At 42.8% G+C, this 14,236-nt stretch overlaps 1 protein-coding gene across 1 annotated transcript in view; it reads left to right on the forward strand.

Annotated features, from left to right (window-relative positions):
• Nucleotides 1-14,236, forward strand: part of ADCY2 (adenylate cyclase 2) — a gene marked incomplete at its 5' end in the record, with an annotated part of 295,855 nt that overhangs the window by 81,654 nt on the left and 199,965 nt on the right. The window contains one exon of the mRNA XM_081133157.1: nt 4,510-4,671. Within this exon, the coding sequence (XP_080989283.1) occupies nt 4,510-4,671 (162 nt within the window). The remainder of the gene's footprint in view (nt 1-4,509; nt 4,672-14,236) is intronic.

The following is a 14,236-nucleotide window of genomic DNA, read 5'->3' on the forward strand; positions in this document are numbered from 1 at the left end:
AACATCCTTATAAACAAAACTCTGAACTCTGTATCTGTTAGCTTGCTTGGATCTATTTCATTTAGTACCTCTTCTAGAGATTTCTCCTGTTCTTTCCTTTGTGACATATTTCTTTGCCTCCACATTTTGGCTGGTTCCAGGTGTTTGTTTCTATGTATTAGGTAGAGCTGCTATGTCTCCTGGAATTTGCAGAGTGGCTTGGTGCAGTAGGTGTCCTGTAGGGTCCAGTGGCTCAGCCTCCCCAGTCCCCTGAGCTGGACCTTCTAGGTGCTCCCCTGTGTGGGCTGTGTGCACTGCCCTGTTGTAGTTGAGCCTTGGTTGCTGTTGGCGTCACTGGGAGGAATTGACCCCCAGGCCAATCATCTGTGAGGACCAGCTGCAACTACAGCCAGAGAGCTGCTGTGCTGGGGACAACCCTAGGGAGCAGGATTTACTTCATTGGGGCTTTGGTGTTCACCAAATGCGCCCCTTGAGTGTGTCACTCGTGGATGTGGTAGGGTTGTAATCCAGCGTGGTTGAGTCTGACCACCAGGTGCACTGTCTCTGGGGCCTCCTGGGAGGTGCAAAGTCAGCCTGTGCCAGTGCCTTGCCCAGGGCCACCCAGCACGAGCTACACAGCAAACCGTAGTTGGATGCTACTTGTGCTGGGCTTGGAGGTGTCCAGGAGAGGCCAAGCTATGAGCCAGTGCAGGCTGCCGCTAGTGCCAGGCCTGGGCCGCTTATCAAGCCATATGGGGCCCATTGCTGCCTGTTTGAGAGATTTTAGGAAAGTCCTAAGCATGAGGCTCCAGAGGCCACTTGCACAGAAAAGCCCCTGGAAATGGCCTGGATGAGCCTGCAGGTGGGGAGGGGCGGGGCCTCCGGGAATCACGGGGCGGGGCCAAAGGCGTGAGTCAGGTGCTGGCGATTCAAACATGGCGCCTGCCTGCGGGCTGTGTGTGAGAGGACTTGCCACAGGAGCCATGGCCTCCGCCAGCCCTTCTGCCTGGGAGGATGCCGCCCCTCCACCTCTCGCCTGGATCTCAGGCAGGTTAGTTCCTCCCCGAGTGTCCCAGGTCCTTTCAGGCTGCTCCCGGCGCTGGGCTCAGAGGGAGTGTCCAAGTCCGTGCCCGGGACCTTTAGGAGGAGCTGCTGGGGCTCCCGCAGCCTCCGCGACCCTCAGGGACAGTCCCCGCTGGTTTCACAGCCTGAAGCTGTGAGGACATTTTTTCCTGGCCCTGGAGCCCTGGGCTGGGGGCCGGATGTGGGGCTGGGACCCCTCCCTCCTCCGGGAAACCTCCACCCCAAGATTCCCTCCCGAGCTTAAAGTGCAGCGCCGGGGGTGGCCCCTGGCTGCGTGTCCAGGATTCAGCCCCGATCCACCCTCGTCTCCCCCTCCTCCCTGTCTCGGTGCTGCTTCAGCTCCCTGCTTGTAGGGCTTCTGTGCAGCCAGATCTCAGGAGGCTCTGAGTGACGGTGGTTCTGTATTTTAGGTGTAATTCTGATGCATTTGCCGGAGGCGGCGGGTGCAGCTGTGACCTACGGGCCATCTTGTTTCTCCTAAAGTATGAAGACATTTTTGAATGTGGACCTGAAGGAAAGTTGTCACAGTGGGTTCTCAAAAGTTTGTACCTGGGTGGTTGGCGGACCGAGATATCATGGGCAGAATCAAGTTACCCTGAAAGTCGAACAGGTTTAGGAACATAAAGGAGAGGCTGTTAGTTGGTTTGAGGTTCTTAACTTTGTGGAGCTCACGGCTCAGGTCGATCTGTTGGGGAGGTAAATGCAGCATGCCCTGCAAAATGCAAACGCCGGGCGGACTAGAGTGAGGAGAGACGCTCGAAACCTTCATATTGGGACGAGTGCTCCCTCTTCAGTCACTGTGCTAATCCCAGTTTCTCTGCAGGGTGTCAGTAATCAGATCAATGGCTCCCCCTCCATCCTCTGGACAGAGATTCGTCCTGGGGAATCTCCATCACAGAAATGACCCCATGGTAACCTGGAAGCCCAAGCGACTGCATTAGACTTTTTGGAGCTCTTTACCCACACGTTCTTTAGATGTGCCAAATCCATTTTGGTTTTGCATATGGCCCTATTTGAAGTTGCTTTGGGAAGCAGTCTGAGAAAAAGAGAGAGCCTCTGGGATTAATAAGGAGTGAAGCACGGTCCCCTGTGGGACTCGAGACGGCACTTTCCTTTCTTCCTCCCGCCCAGCTTGTGGAACGCTACTCAGGCACCACTAGCTGAGCTCCCAAAACACTGCCGCTGAAATCCGAAACTTTTCAATGTGACTCGCTTAATTAACCTTTAAAAACTCATTTTGTCATCTAAAAAGGAACACTTAACAGCAGCAACGGTAGTCGGAAAACCAAACGTCTATTCTCCATTTGGTTTCTGTAGATAAGCCTTTCATGTGCTTCCATTTCAAGGCCCACGATGTTTGCAAGCACTGTGTGCTAATTGAAATAATGTTGGAGGTTTAAAGCTGTCCAAAAGTAAGCTGTTCAAAGTTCTGGTAATTTCAAAGAAGTGTTAAAAGTTATTACATTAGAAGAAAAATATGTACTTATAAAACCAGTATTTTCTTTTGTGATTGATTGTGAATTCTCATACCTGGAAGTATTCATTTAATACCTCTTGTAGGATAAAAGGGTTTTGCATAAAGGCTATGTGTAAAAATAGCAATAAATTAATAAAAAAATATTTCCTATATATTTGCTGGATATTAGGTATTCCAAAGAAAATTTAATTTTCTCAATAAGCCATGACTACACAACAGTTGTTTTTCTCATTCTTAAAAGAAACGTTTTCTGTAGCCTAGTGGTTCTCAGCCAGAGGTGATATTACCCCCTGGAAGACAGTTAACAATGTCTGGAAGCACTGTCAACTTTAAAGGGACAGAGTACTGCCTGGCATCTAGTAAGCGGAAGCCAGGGAAGCTGCTACACACCTTGCAATGCACAGAGAGCTGCCCAACATCAAGAATGATCTGGCCCCAAATGTCAGCAGCCCTGAGGCTGAGGCTGAGGAGCCCTACTTCACAGAACCAGTACAGCTGCTTTTCGATTGCTCTATGTAGCACATAACCCCGTGCCTGCGCAGGAGGGGAGGCAGGCCTAATGTCGGAACAGAAGTCCCTCCTCATGAACACCTCTCCCCACTATCGGAGCAGCTGGTGCAGTGTCTCCCGTCCTTTCTGCTGTGCTAGGGTTCAGGATCCTCTAAAGTAGCACAGGTCATGCTGGGAATGTGGGGCAAATTCTGCCCTTAGCTTCCCATTTGGTTTTTAGGGAAGAGCTGGGTGGTGAGGCTCACCGAATACCAAATGCTACCTTCCAGATTTCCCTGACCTCAATCCATTTTGATGTTCTTCTGTTTCTGCTTCTTTTTTAAATGAAAATGGCCTGTTTTATTGCCTACTAATCCATTTTCTGTTCCATTACAAACCTTTCTTTAAGCTGTTTCATATTGATTTTTTTTTTTTTGAGATGACATTTGCATAACATAAATTAGTCATTTTAAAGGGAAGATTTTATTGGCATTTAGTACATTCATAATGCTGTGCAGCCACCACTTCTATCTGGTTCCTAAAAAGAATCTCTGTACGTATTACTTCCCATTCCCCCTTCTCCAGCCCCTGGAAACCACCAATCTGCTTTCTGTCTCTAAATTTACTTATTCCAGGTATTTCATATAAATGGAATCATACAATATGGGGTCTCTTGTCCTGGCTTTGATCACGTAGCATGTTTTTGAGGTTCATTCACACTGTAGCATGTGTCAGTGTGTCTTTCCTTTTTATGGCTGAATAGTATTCCATTGTGTGGATATACCACCTGCAGTTCATCCATTCACCTGTTGTGGGACACTTGTATTGTTTCCACCTTTAGCTATTGTGATTAGTATTGTTAAGAGTATGCATGTAGATGTATTTGTTTGAGCACCTGTTTTCAGTTTTTTGGGGTATATGCTGAGGATTGGAATTACTGGTTCTCATGGTAATTTTATGTTTAACTTTTTGAGAAACTGCTGAACTGTTTTCACAGCAGCTAAACCACCTGTAAGCTGTTTTATTTTGTTTCTTACTTGTTCATGCCCTTTGCATCTATCTACTCTCACTAACTCCCCCAGAAGGCACTTCCCTCCCTCCCTGAGTCTTCTGAAGCCATGCTATAGATAACTTAAAGGATCTAGATGTGCATTCCAAAGCTCAGGCACAAACCCCGAGATTTGAGAACTAGCTTTGCCTCTGTACCCAGGAAGTACTCTGATTAACCTCATGTTTGCCATGCTTTCAATATCAAAGCTGGAAATCCCCAATTTTTTAAGTAGAACAGGTTTTCACCATCACAGTGGTTAATCCTTTATTGTAATCCAGTAGATATTTTTGAACATGCTGTTTGGTTTTGTCATAACAGTATTTCTTAATGAGTGCAGTTCACGATGTTTTATGCAGCTTGTAATGGGCAGGAGAGTGGAAGCACTTGGGAATGGGGACTCTCTGTGACTCTCACTGTTCTCCACCTGCAGGTGTCATTCTTCCTCTTCATCATCTTCGTGGTCTACACCATGCTGCCCTTCAACATGCGAGATGCCATCATCGCCAGCGTGCTCACCTCCTCTTCCCATACCATCGTGCTGAGTGTCTGCCTGTCTGCGACACCCGGGGCCAAGGAGCACCTGGTTTGGCAGGTAGGTAACCTTCCCATTCTGCTGGGGTGCCTGAGGTGCCATGTGCCTGCTCAGAGTATGACTGTTCATACCTGGCAGGTGCTACAGTTTTGCTCTCTGACCTTGACTGAGTATTGCTAATGGGTAGCCAGCCATAACGCCCCCCCCCGCCCCCATCATCAGTGGAACCAACAGTCACTTAGCAATTAGCAACAGTGAAAACTGGAAACGGCAATTCCATTTTGTTGATTGCTGAATGGTGTGATTTTGATGGTTAAAAGCTATTCTCATTATATATTATAATTTAGTGCTCTTATTTTTAGAGTGAACTAACTTCTACAATTAAATTCATAATTCTCTCCTACCTTTCTCTACCTTGATACCCAAAATCCTGTCTTTCTAGAGGACAAAAGATTACTTCATTTTTAATCTTCTGGCAGGTCCATGGATATTTTAATAAGTTATTTAAAATGTGATGACAGCAAATTTAACTTTACTTATAAGTGGTATTTTAAAGAAGCCACCCATTTAAGCAGTTAAAAGCATTTGAAAAGCAATTTGACCTTCTGGTATGTGCATCTGTAAACACGAGGGTCAGGGATTTAGAGTTCTTTCTAATAGTCTCCTTTTTACCTGTAAAAGTATGTTTTATTTTGCTCCATTGGAATCAAATGTAAGAGATGCAGCCATGGTGCAAAGTGCACCAGGGCTGAGAAGTAGTGACGGACAGCACTGTTGCTGAAAGGAGACTTTAGTTGTGGCTCACCTGAGCCCTATGGGGTCTGAGAAACTAGTTTCTCCTGTGCTTGATGGAATTTTTTATGTGGAAATATGAGATGGACTTGGAGGCTGACCCTTGGGTCTGTAGTAATCTCTCTTAGTTGGAAAGCTTTCTAGGGATCAATTGCTTTTCTCAATGTTTCTCTCCCAGCTCTTATAATACAATGTTCACAAAGAGCAGCCTGACAGGCCTGTGTTTGTGAAACATCCTTCTGGGCACTGAGCCCCTGTGAAGGTGATGGCTCCTCCTTTTGCACAGTGGGCTCCAGTTCCATCTAGACTTTTGCAGATATTACTAAGAAGCGTCCACTCCCAGGATGCAGAGGAAAGCCGTGTTTTTTCTGTGCATTCCCACCCACTGAGCAGAGTAGACACATGCCTGTAACCTGCATGCCTGACACAGGTGGAGGCCAGTCAGTAACTAATCAAATGAAAGAATGAAAGGTGGGTGTTTTCAAAGAAGAAACAATCCAACCATGCCTGGGAAGAGGTGGGAGAAATGTTCCTTTTTCACAAGCTCTGCCACAGCTTTTGCTTCCTTTTTCTGCATTTCAGAGCCTCTCCTGAGGATATTTATGGGACATTTTTCTTTCTCCCATAAATTCCACTCTTCCACCCACCTTTTAGTGGGGCCATTAGGCTCAGCCTGAGGTGGTGCCATGCAGGGCCTGGTGACGGATTTGTTTCTGCCAGTTGACATTATGAAAATCACTGCAGGAAAATCCTCCTCACATTGCAACAGTCACTCAAACATGTCTCACGGCCCCCAGCACCTCCCTGCTTTGGGTTACCGTGGAATGCATCCCTTCATCACTTTGTACCTGTCTCTTCTGCCCCTTTGTGCATAAATGAGTGTCTGCTGGAGAGGCTGTTACAGAAAATATAGCTGGGAGATGAAGATTATAACATCTCTCCATTTACATTTAGGGTGATTATTGATGTATGATCAAATGGGATTGTTTTTAAAAAGGAAAAAGTGCTTTGCAAAGAACCTGTCATATTCTAGGTCATAAAAAAATATATTGAGGTTTTTTTTAAACACTTTTCTTTCATTGGTTACAAAATAATAATAATTGAGGGGAAGAGTGTCATCTTGAATTTTTATTTACTCAATTCTAAAACCAGCAAAGGAAAATACTTATCAGTGGACAGCCAGAGGTAAGATAATTCTGGAATAACAAAAAGAATAAAAATTCTTCATTCTATAGTACTTCATTTAAGAATATAGTTGAAAGGAACAGGAAAACATAAGATCAGTTTTCCATCCTTTTAGAAATACTTTAATTGGAAAGACAAAATATGCCAGCAGACGTAATGGAAGGTTCCTGGGTAAATGTCAAAGTAATGAAGGAAAGAGCTGGAACTATAACCGAAAAATAGCATTGGTTTGTGTTACAAGAAAAAACACTTTATTGAATTATTTTAATGAAAATGTATGTAAGTCAGAATGCTACAGATTGCTGTGGTGTAATTGTTTAGAGAATACGGTCTGACTGAAGAGGTTGCCCATCTGTGATGATTAATATCACCGTGCCTTCTAAGCCATCAGTTAAAGAGTATATTTATTTAGCATGGATCCATACTAAATATTTTTATTTCATTTTTTTTGGTAATACTGGCAACCCATTGGTGACATGTAGTACTTATCTGTTAACAAAACTACTGATTTAATAGGCAACCTAACCTTAGTTCCCTTCCATGGTGAGTAACAGAGTTTATTGTTCTCTGGAAATTCATCTTACCAGCATTCGTCCTGAAGTAGAATTCATCCTCAGACTCTGATATATCACCTCATTGGGGAAACTAAGCTAATAACTGAATATTATGGATGATATCGTCTAACATATTTAAACACAAAGTTTACTTTTTAGTTTTGTGCCCCAACATATGATCTGTCCTTGAGAATGTTCCATGTGCTCTAGAGAATGTATGATCTGGTGCCCTGGGATGAAAGGTTCTTTTAATGTCAATTATGTCCAGCTGGTATAATGTGTCATTCAAAGCTGATATTTCCTTACTGATTTTCTGTTTGGCTAATCTACCCATAGCTGTCATTGGGGTATTTAGGTCCCCTACTATTACTGCTTTTGTCAGTTTCTCCCCTCAGTTCTGGTGGTAGTTGCTTTACATATTTTGGTGTTCCCTGATTGGGTGCACATATATTGAGAAGTGTTACATTTTCTTGATGTATTGTCTCCTTCATCATTATAAAATGTCCATCTTTGGGTCTTGTTACTTTTTTTTTTAAATCTCAAAGTCTATTTTGTCTGATATGAGTATGGCTACATTTGCTTTTCTCTGGATACCTTTTGCTTGGAGAATCATTTTCCACTTTTTTCACTTTGAATCTGTATATGTCCTTGCAGCTGAACTGTGTCTCCTGAAGGCAGCATGTAGTTGGATTTTGCTTTTTCATCTAGTCAGCTACTCCATGCTTTTTTATTGGTGAATTCAGTCCATTTACGTTTAGGATGATTATTGATATATGAGGATTTCCTATAGCCATTTTATCTTTTGTTTTTTTGATGTAATCTCTGATACATTTTTTATTTTTACTTTGGAACAGTCATTGATCTGCCAATAAGTTGCCAATCCAGTACAGAGGGTGTTTTGTTTTTTTCCCCTAAACCATTTCAAGGTAAGTTGCCAACTGATGTCCCATTACCCAAATGCCTTAGTATTTCCTACAGTGCCATTCTCCTGCATAACCATAATGTGACTATCAAAATCTGGAAATCTCATTGCTGTATTACTGCCATATGGGTTCCTTCAGCTTTCCCATTAATATCCTTTGTAGCAAAACACACAGATCAGAATCGTACACTGCACTGTGGTCTTAGGTCTCTTTGGTCTCTTTTAGTCTGGAACAATTCCTTTGGCTTTCATGATCTTACCACTTTTGAAGATTGCAGACCAGCTATTTTGTAAAATGTTCCTCAATTTGGGGTGTCTGATGTTTCTTTCTGAAGAGGTGGAGGTCATGCATCATTGGCAGGAATCATAGACATGACAATGTGTCTGCACCACCTTCTATTAGGGGTACATAATTCCTTTTTGTCCCATTACTTATGGTGGTCATTAGGATTATAATGCTGTCCACCAGGCATTTCTACTTTGACATTACTCATTTCCTCTTTGTAATTAATACATATTTGTGGAGAGGTACTTTGAAACTAGGCACATTACACTGTCTCGTGTTTTTCTATTTTATTCAGTAGGTTATCAATCATGGCAATTACTGTTGATTTTGTTGTCTATATGGTCTCAGATTTGTCCTCTGGGCACCCCTTCAAGCTGGCTTCAGCGTCCTTCTGTGTGTCCCCATCCTTCCTTTCTGGCACATCATGATGTTTCAGCTTTTTCTTGTCCTTTCCCTGCCCGGCCCTAAAATCAGCCTCTCGCCAAGGAGCCCTGGTTCTTTTTAGTGAAGAATGGCATTTGGAGGCAAGACCTGGGATCTGTGTCATTTCATTGGGTTGCCACTATTCCAAGGCCAGGCCCACAAAAATTTTCATATGCTCATATATGTGCATATAGTGTCCATTTGGTGTAATGTGTCATTTAAGGCCAATGTTTCCTTATTAGTTTCCTGTTTCAATGATGTATCAATGGGTTATTAGTTGTCAATGGGTTATTTAGGGCCCCATATTAAAGTATATATATATATACTTATTTATTAAACACAAGACTTCCCACTGATATTTCCATTTTCAACTCATCACAGGTTTCATGACAGTTTTCTGCCTTTTCATTATGGCTCCCCTGACCAATAGTGGGGGAAAAATTAGCTTCCTTGGTTCTTAATATATTAACTTATTTAATGAATCCCTATATATAACCAGTCTCTTATCTTATTTTCCACCCCCTCCATCCACACTGGTGCCTTATCACTTGGCCCAGCTTACCATTCTCTCTAGGCATATCCCACTCCCCCAGCTCAGGTTTTGTCTTCTGTGCTTGCATCTCCCCCCTAGACACTTCTCACATCCAGCCCACTTTGTCACTTTGCACAAATTCAGCACCCCCCCCCCCCCCCGGCGTGGGTGCAAATGCTTCTTTGCTGTGCTGATCGCTGAGCAGTGAGTTCTTTGGGAGGGAAGGGAAAAGACAAGAAAGGCAGGGAGAGAGCATGCAACAAGGAACAGAAAGCAAAGGAACACATCTCAGAGTTTATTTATGGAAAAGAAAGAGATTCTTTTCAGTTACTTTCTGTGATTCCCTTTGTACAGCACTTTTCTTCTAATTCTTTTCTGTCTTCCTAACTGGGTTTCAAAGAAAAGATTTCTGGAATCTCGGTTTATTAAGGGTAGAAAATATTTAAGTATCAGGAAACCTAAAGAAAAAAATTCTTACATTGTTTGTATAAGAATATTTTATTTATCTATCATAAATTTAGCATAAGAATAAAAAATTCTTACCAATTTGTAACTAACTAGAAAACAAGTTTGCTTGTATCAGTAGCATAACATGCATTGGACTGAAAGTTCCACAGGAGCAGTGATTGTAATTCTGCTTACAATTATATCAAGGCAAAGGGAAACTGAGGCAAGGAAAACACAGTGAAACCTCCCACCCGATGCCCTGGTGGCTGCCTTCTGCTTGAGCCCTTGAGGGTGGCAGTTATTCAGCCCTTAGACAAGATTAAGAACCTGGCCAGGAGTCCTGCCTCTCAGACAGAGGCAGTGGGTCCATTGATCAGTAGCATGGTCCAGCTTGCAGCCTGTGTGTGTGTAATATTAATTTCACATTAAATATACATTTTACCTCTTCTCCATCTGCTAAGCTTATATAGATCAGCATCGGTATCTGCAGGATACTGAACCATCCTCCAGGAATTTTCAGATGTTCCTGTTTCTATATCACAGTTGCATTTTATATTTGAAACTGACTTACTCTCCTTACATTTTTATTTCCTTGGCATTTACAGCACATTCTGAATTTTCATTTCATATAACTTTTATATTCCCATGAGAGAGGAAGGAATTTGAATATAGATTTACTGAAGCAAGCCAGTTAAATGAAAATCCATATTCATTAAAGAAGATAAACTAAGAAGTCCTTATTGATTTTCTAACAGGATTACTCATATTTTTCAGAAATTTTATAGGATTCTTTTACACAGTGGGTAATTTAATATCTTTAAGTCATGATATAATTAGAAAAGTTTTAGATAGGACCTAAAATAGAAAATATAGCCTGTCGTCTATGGCAAGTGTGTAATCAGTAGTAATGCAGATGCGTTACATAACTGATTCTTTTTCAGTATAATTCAGGAACTGTATATTGGAGTCTGGAATTAAATTGCATTTAGCATCTAATCTGAGAAGCTCAAAGGAAAACCAGCTGCCCAGTTTCTGGCTGTGGAAGAGACTAATTGTTGGGAATTTGGACCACTGCTCCTACTGTTCTGTCTTTAGAGAAGCACAAGATACTAATATTTTCCACAAGTGGGGGTAGACAGGAGTCTATACGACTGTTCATTCTGTGTGGTATCCAGCTATTGGTTAATATCCATCTTCTCTTTTACAAGTTATTGTTTATCTGTTCTAAAGATTATGATTTGGAAGGAGTGGGGACAAACATAGAAAAGAGTTAGTAAACACAGAGGAGTGCCTCATGTGTCTTAAGCCCAAAGCAAATCTAAGTGCACCTCACAGTCCTGCTCTCCTCTCTCCTTCCTGACCCTTCCCCAAGCCTGACAGAGGAACCCCCTTCTCTTTTGTATGGCAGGAAGTTTGCACCATCCCACCAGGGAAAGTTCATTTGGTTGGGCAAGTAAACAACAAACATTAGTGCTCTCCTGCAGGACATCAAATCACTTTAAAAATGCTCTGGCAATTTTTAGAATGAAACTATGAGAATGTTTGTGACAGAGAACTTTCATGTCAGTAATTAACTGTTTTACTGTAATGATGGAATGAGACCTAGGTTTATAGTCCAACATTTAGGAGACTGTTTTAGGGAGAGGATAGAAGGGCCAGAGGTAAAGGGAAGCCCTATAAGAGCACAAGTTTTATCTTGGAAATTTTATCAAAGGAGCATCAAAAAGAAGGATTTCTTGAAAAATGAACAATGATGGTCTGTCCCCTATCAGCTGCCTCTGTCCTCTTCTTGACTATGTCATCCGAACTCTGTGCCCTCTGTTAGTTCAAAGCAATAGATTCATGTCAAATACAATACATTATCACAGATTGATTAAATGTTCTATCCATTTTGGCCCAATGCAGAGCAGTTCTGATGGGTCAGCTCTAGAGCTTCTGTGTTTTTTATCTGAAGTTGTCAGATCTGCCTCATAGCTCAGCTTCTTCCTCTGACCAGACTGGCTTCCTTCCCTCCCCACGGGCATTGAGCCAAAGAGCACTCCTGAATAAATAGTGAACTGTATTTCAGAACATGCTTCCTGGAGGACGATACATACGGCAACATTGCATGAACTTGGACTAATTCTTTAGTTTGGTCAGTTTTCTCATCTGTAAAATGGCAAAGGTAATGCCAGCCTCCCTTGATAGTTGCTGGCCTTGGTGCTGATTCAGTGGACTCATGTGGGAAGAATCTGTTATCAATGAATCATAGTTAGCAGTAGCAGCAATGTGTTTTGCTAAATGTAAATGACTTTTACAGAAGCTAAGAGAAGTGAAACATAAAAGCACTTTGGGGACTATGTTAAGAATTAAATTCCAAATGACCTATGGAATTGATAGGGCAAGTGTTAGATATCTAAGTCCTTCAGGACCCAGCTCTGGTGGTGTTGACCATCCTGCAGTGTACCCTACCCAGACTCAAGGCAGTGAGCTTCATCCTGGTGAGGCACTAGAAGCCCACATTACACTAATTAGTGGAGTTTGGAAGTTTTACTGATGCCTGAAAATCTGAGCTCCTGTAGGTTAATGGAACACCTGGTATTGGAAACCCTTGAGACACAGTTCTTCTCTTGTCTGGAGTGCAAGAGAGATATAAAAAAGGAAGCATTAATAGGGTCATTTGCCAGTAGGACATCTTGGACTCCCGTGCCACTATTTCTCTGAAGTGGCACAGAGAAGCCAGGCTCTTCCCAAGCCAATTTTGAAGGTTGCACATTTCCCCTCACTCAGACCAACCATGTGGCACCTTAATGGGATGGATCTGACCATCCTTAGTCTCAGTTTTCTGGTCATGGAGACATGTACGGATACAGCTATGTGTCACCAGAAGGCCTCGCATCAACATTCCCTCAATTGAAAACTAGAGAATTGGACTTCACACCTCTTGGTGGACCCTCAGGTTGGAGTGGCCCCTCTCAGCTTCCTTTCTGATGTCTGTGGCCTCCTCTAGGAGAGTTCTCAACTGTCTTTTCTCAGCTTCCTACCACTGGGCCCCGCTTGCATTTGGTAGCCCCCATACCCACTTTGGAGTCTGGAGGTTCTATTGATCTTCTAATTTTGTTGAAAATATAAATTATGTGTGGATATTCCAGGATCTTTAGTGTTCTGGATAATTTCTAGGTAAAGAAGAAATGTTATCTGTGTGTGTCAAGCTGTAAATATTTAGTCTTTAGTCATTTCTTTGGTTTCTTAACAATTTCATCTTCTTTGTCATGTCTGAGCCTCAAACTCTAGGTCAAGATATGGACCAAGAATGGGAAGGGGAAGAAGGAAAGAGCAGATAAAGAGACAAAACATAGTTTTATTACATGTTTTGGTGTATTAGAAGCTCAGGTTGCCATAACAAAATTCCATAGACAGGCTGACTTAAAAAACGGAATTTTTTCTCTCTCACAGTTTTGGAGACTGGAAATCTGAGCTTAGTGTGCTAACATGGCCAGGTTCAGGTGAGAGCTCTCTTGCTGGGTTGCAGAAAGCTGCCTTCTCCTTGTGTCCTCACATGGTGGGGGTTGGGGGAGCAACAGCAAGTGCACATGAGGACGCTGTGGTATCTCTTCTTATAAGGACAATAATCCTATTGGATCAGGGCTCCAGCCTTGTGACCTCATTTAATTTTAATTACTTTCTTACTCCAAATACAGTCACATAGTCACATTAGGGTTAGGGCTTTGACAGTTAAGTCCAAAGCAGTGGGTTTGTCTGGTTTTCTCAAAGTTTAGCAGGTTTATCTCAGCATTGTCTGAAGGACTCATGCCACAAAGTCTTATGTTCCATCAGAGCATTCCCACTCTCCTTTCCTCGTTTGATTTGTTCTGCCAGTAGACAGATCTGAGTAGACCAGAAGCAGAACTAATGTGGTGAAGGGGTCAGTATCCTTGGCCCTCCATGACCAGTGGGGAATCACTGATCTGGAGATGAGGGTTGAGGTGGTGGGAACCCCCTCCTCACTCTCTGTGCTCACAGAGCGCCTGCCCTTTGTTATTATTACTAGTTTTTACAAGAATTATCACGTCACATGTCAGCATGCTTATTTGTCTGTATGTCCCTCTGCCACACATTCCCTGGGCCTTGAGTCTGTGACAGGGTCAAAAGCTTTTAAATATGTGTGTTTGTCCCAGCTCCGAGGGTACATAATGTTAAATGGATGCTTGCATGAATAAACCCATGAGGGACTGAGTGAGTGGGCATGCAGATGCATGGCCAAAGGTAGGGACATCATAAACATCCAGGTGCCTTGCATATCACCAAATAAGGGAAGTAATGGATGGCTCCTTCTTGTTGCACCATCTCTGAGCATGACAGCTGACTGTTAGGTAGGTGAGGTTGTGGTGTCCTTTAAAGAGAATCCAAAAGAGTGACAGCAATCCCAACGTCCTTAAACCTTTATGTTATTCTCTTGTATTCAAGATAAATCAGACCCTCACATGGATTTTAAATCCCTTTCT

Source organism: Miniopterus schreibersii (assembly GCF_964146895.1).
Source record: "Miniopterus schreibersii genome assembly, chromosome: 3".
Lineage (NCBI taxonomy): Eukaryota > Metazoa > Chordata > Mammalia > Chiroptera > Miniopteridae > Miniopterus > Miniopterus schreibersii.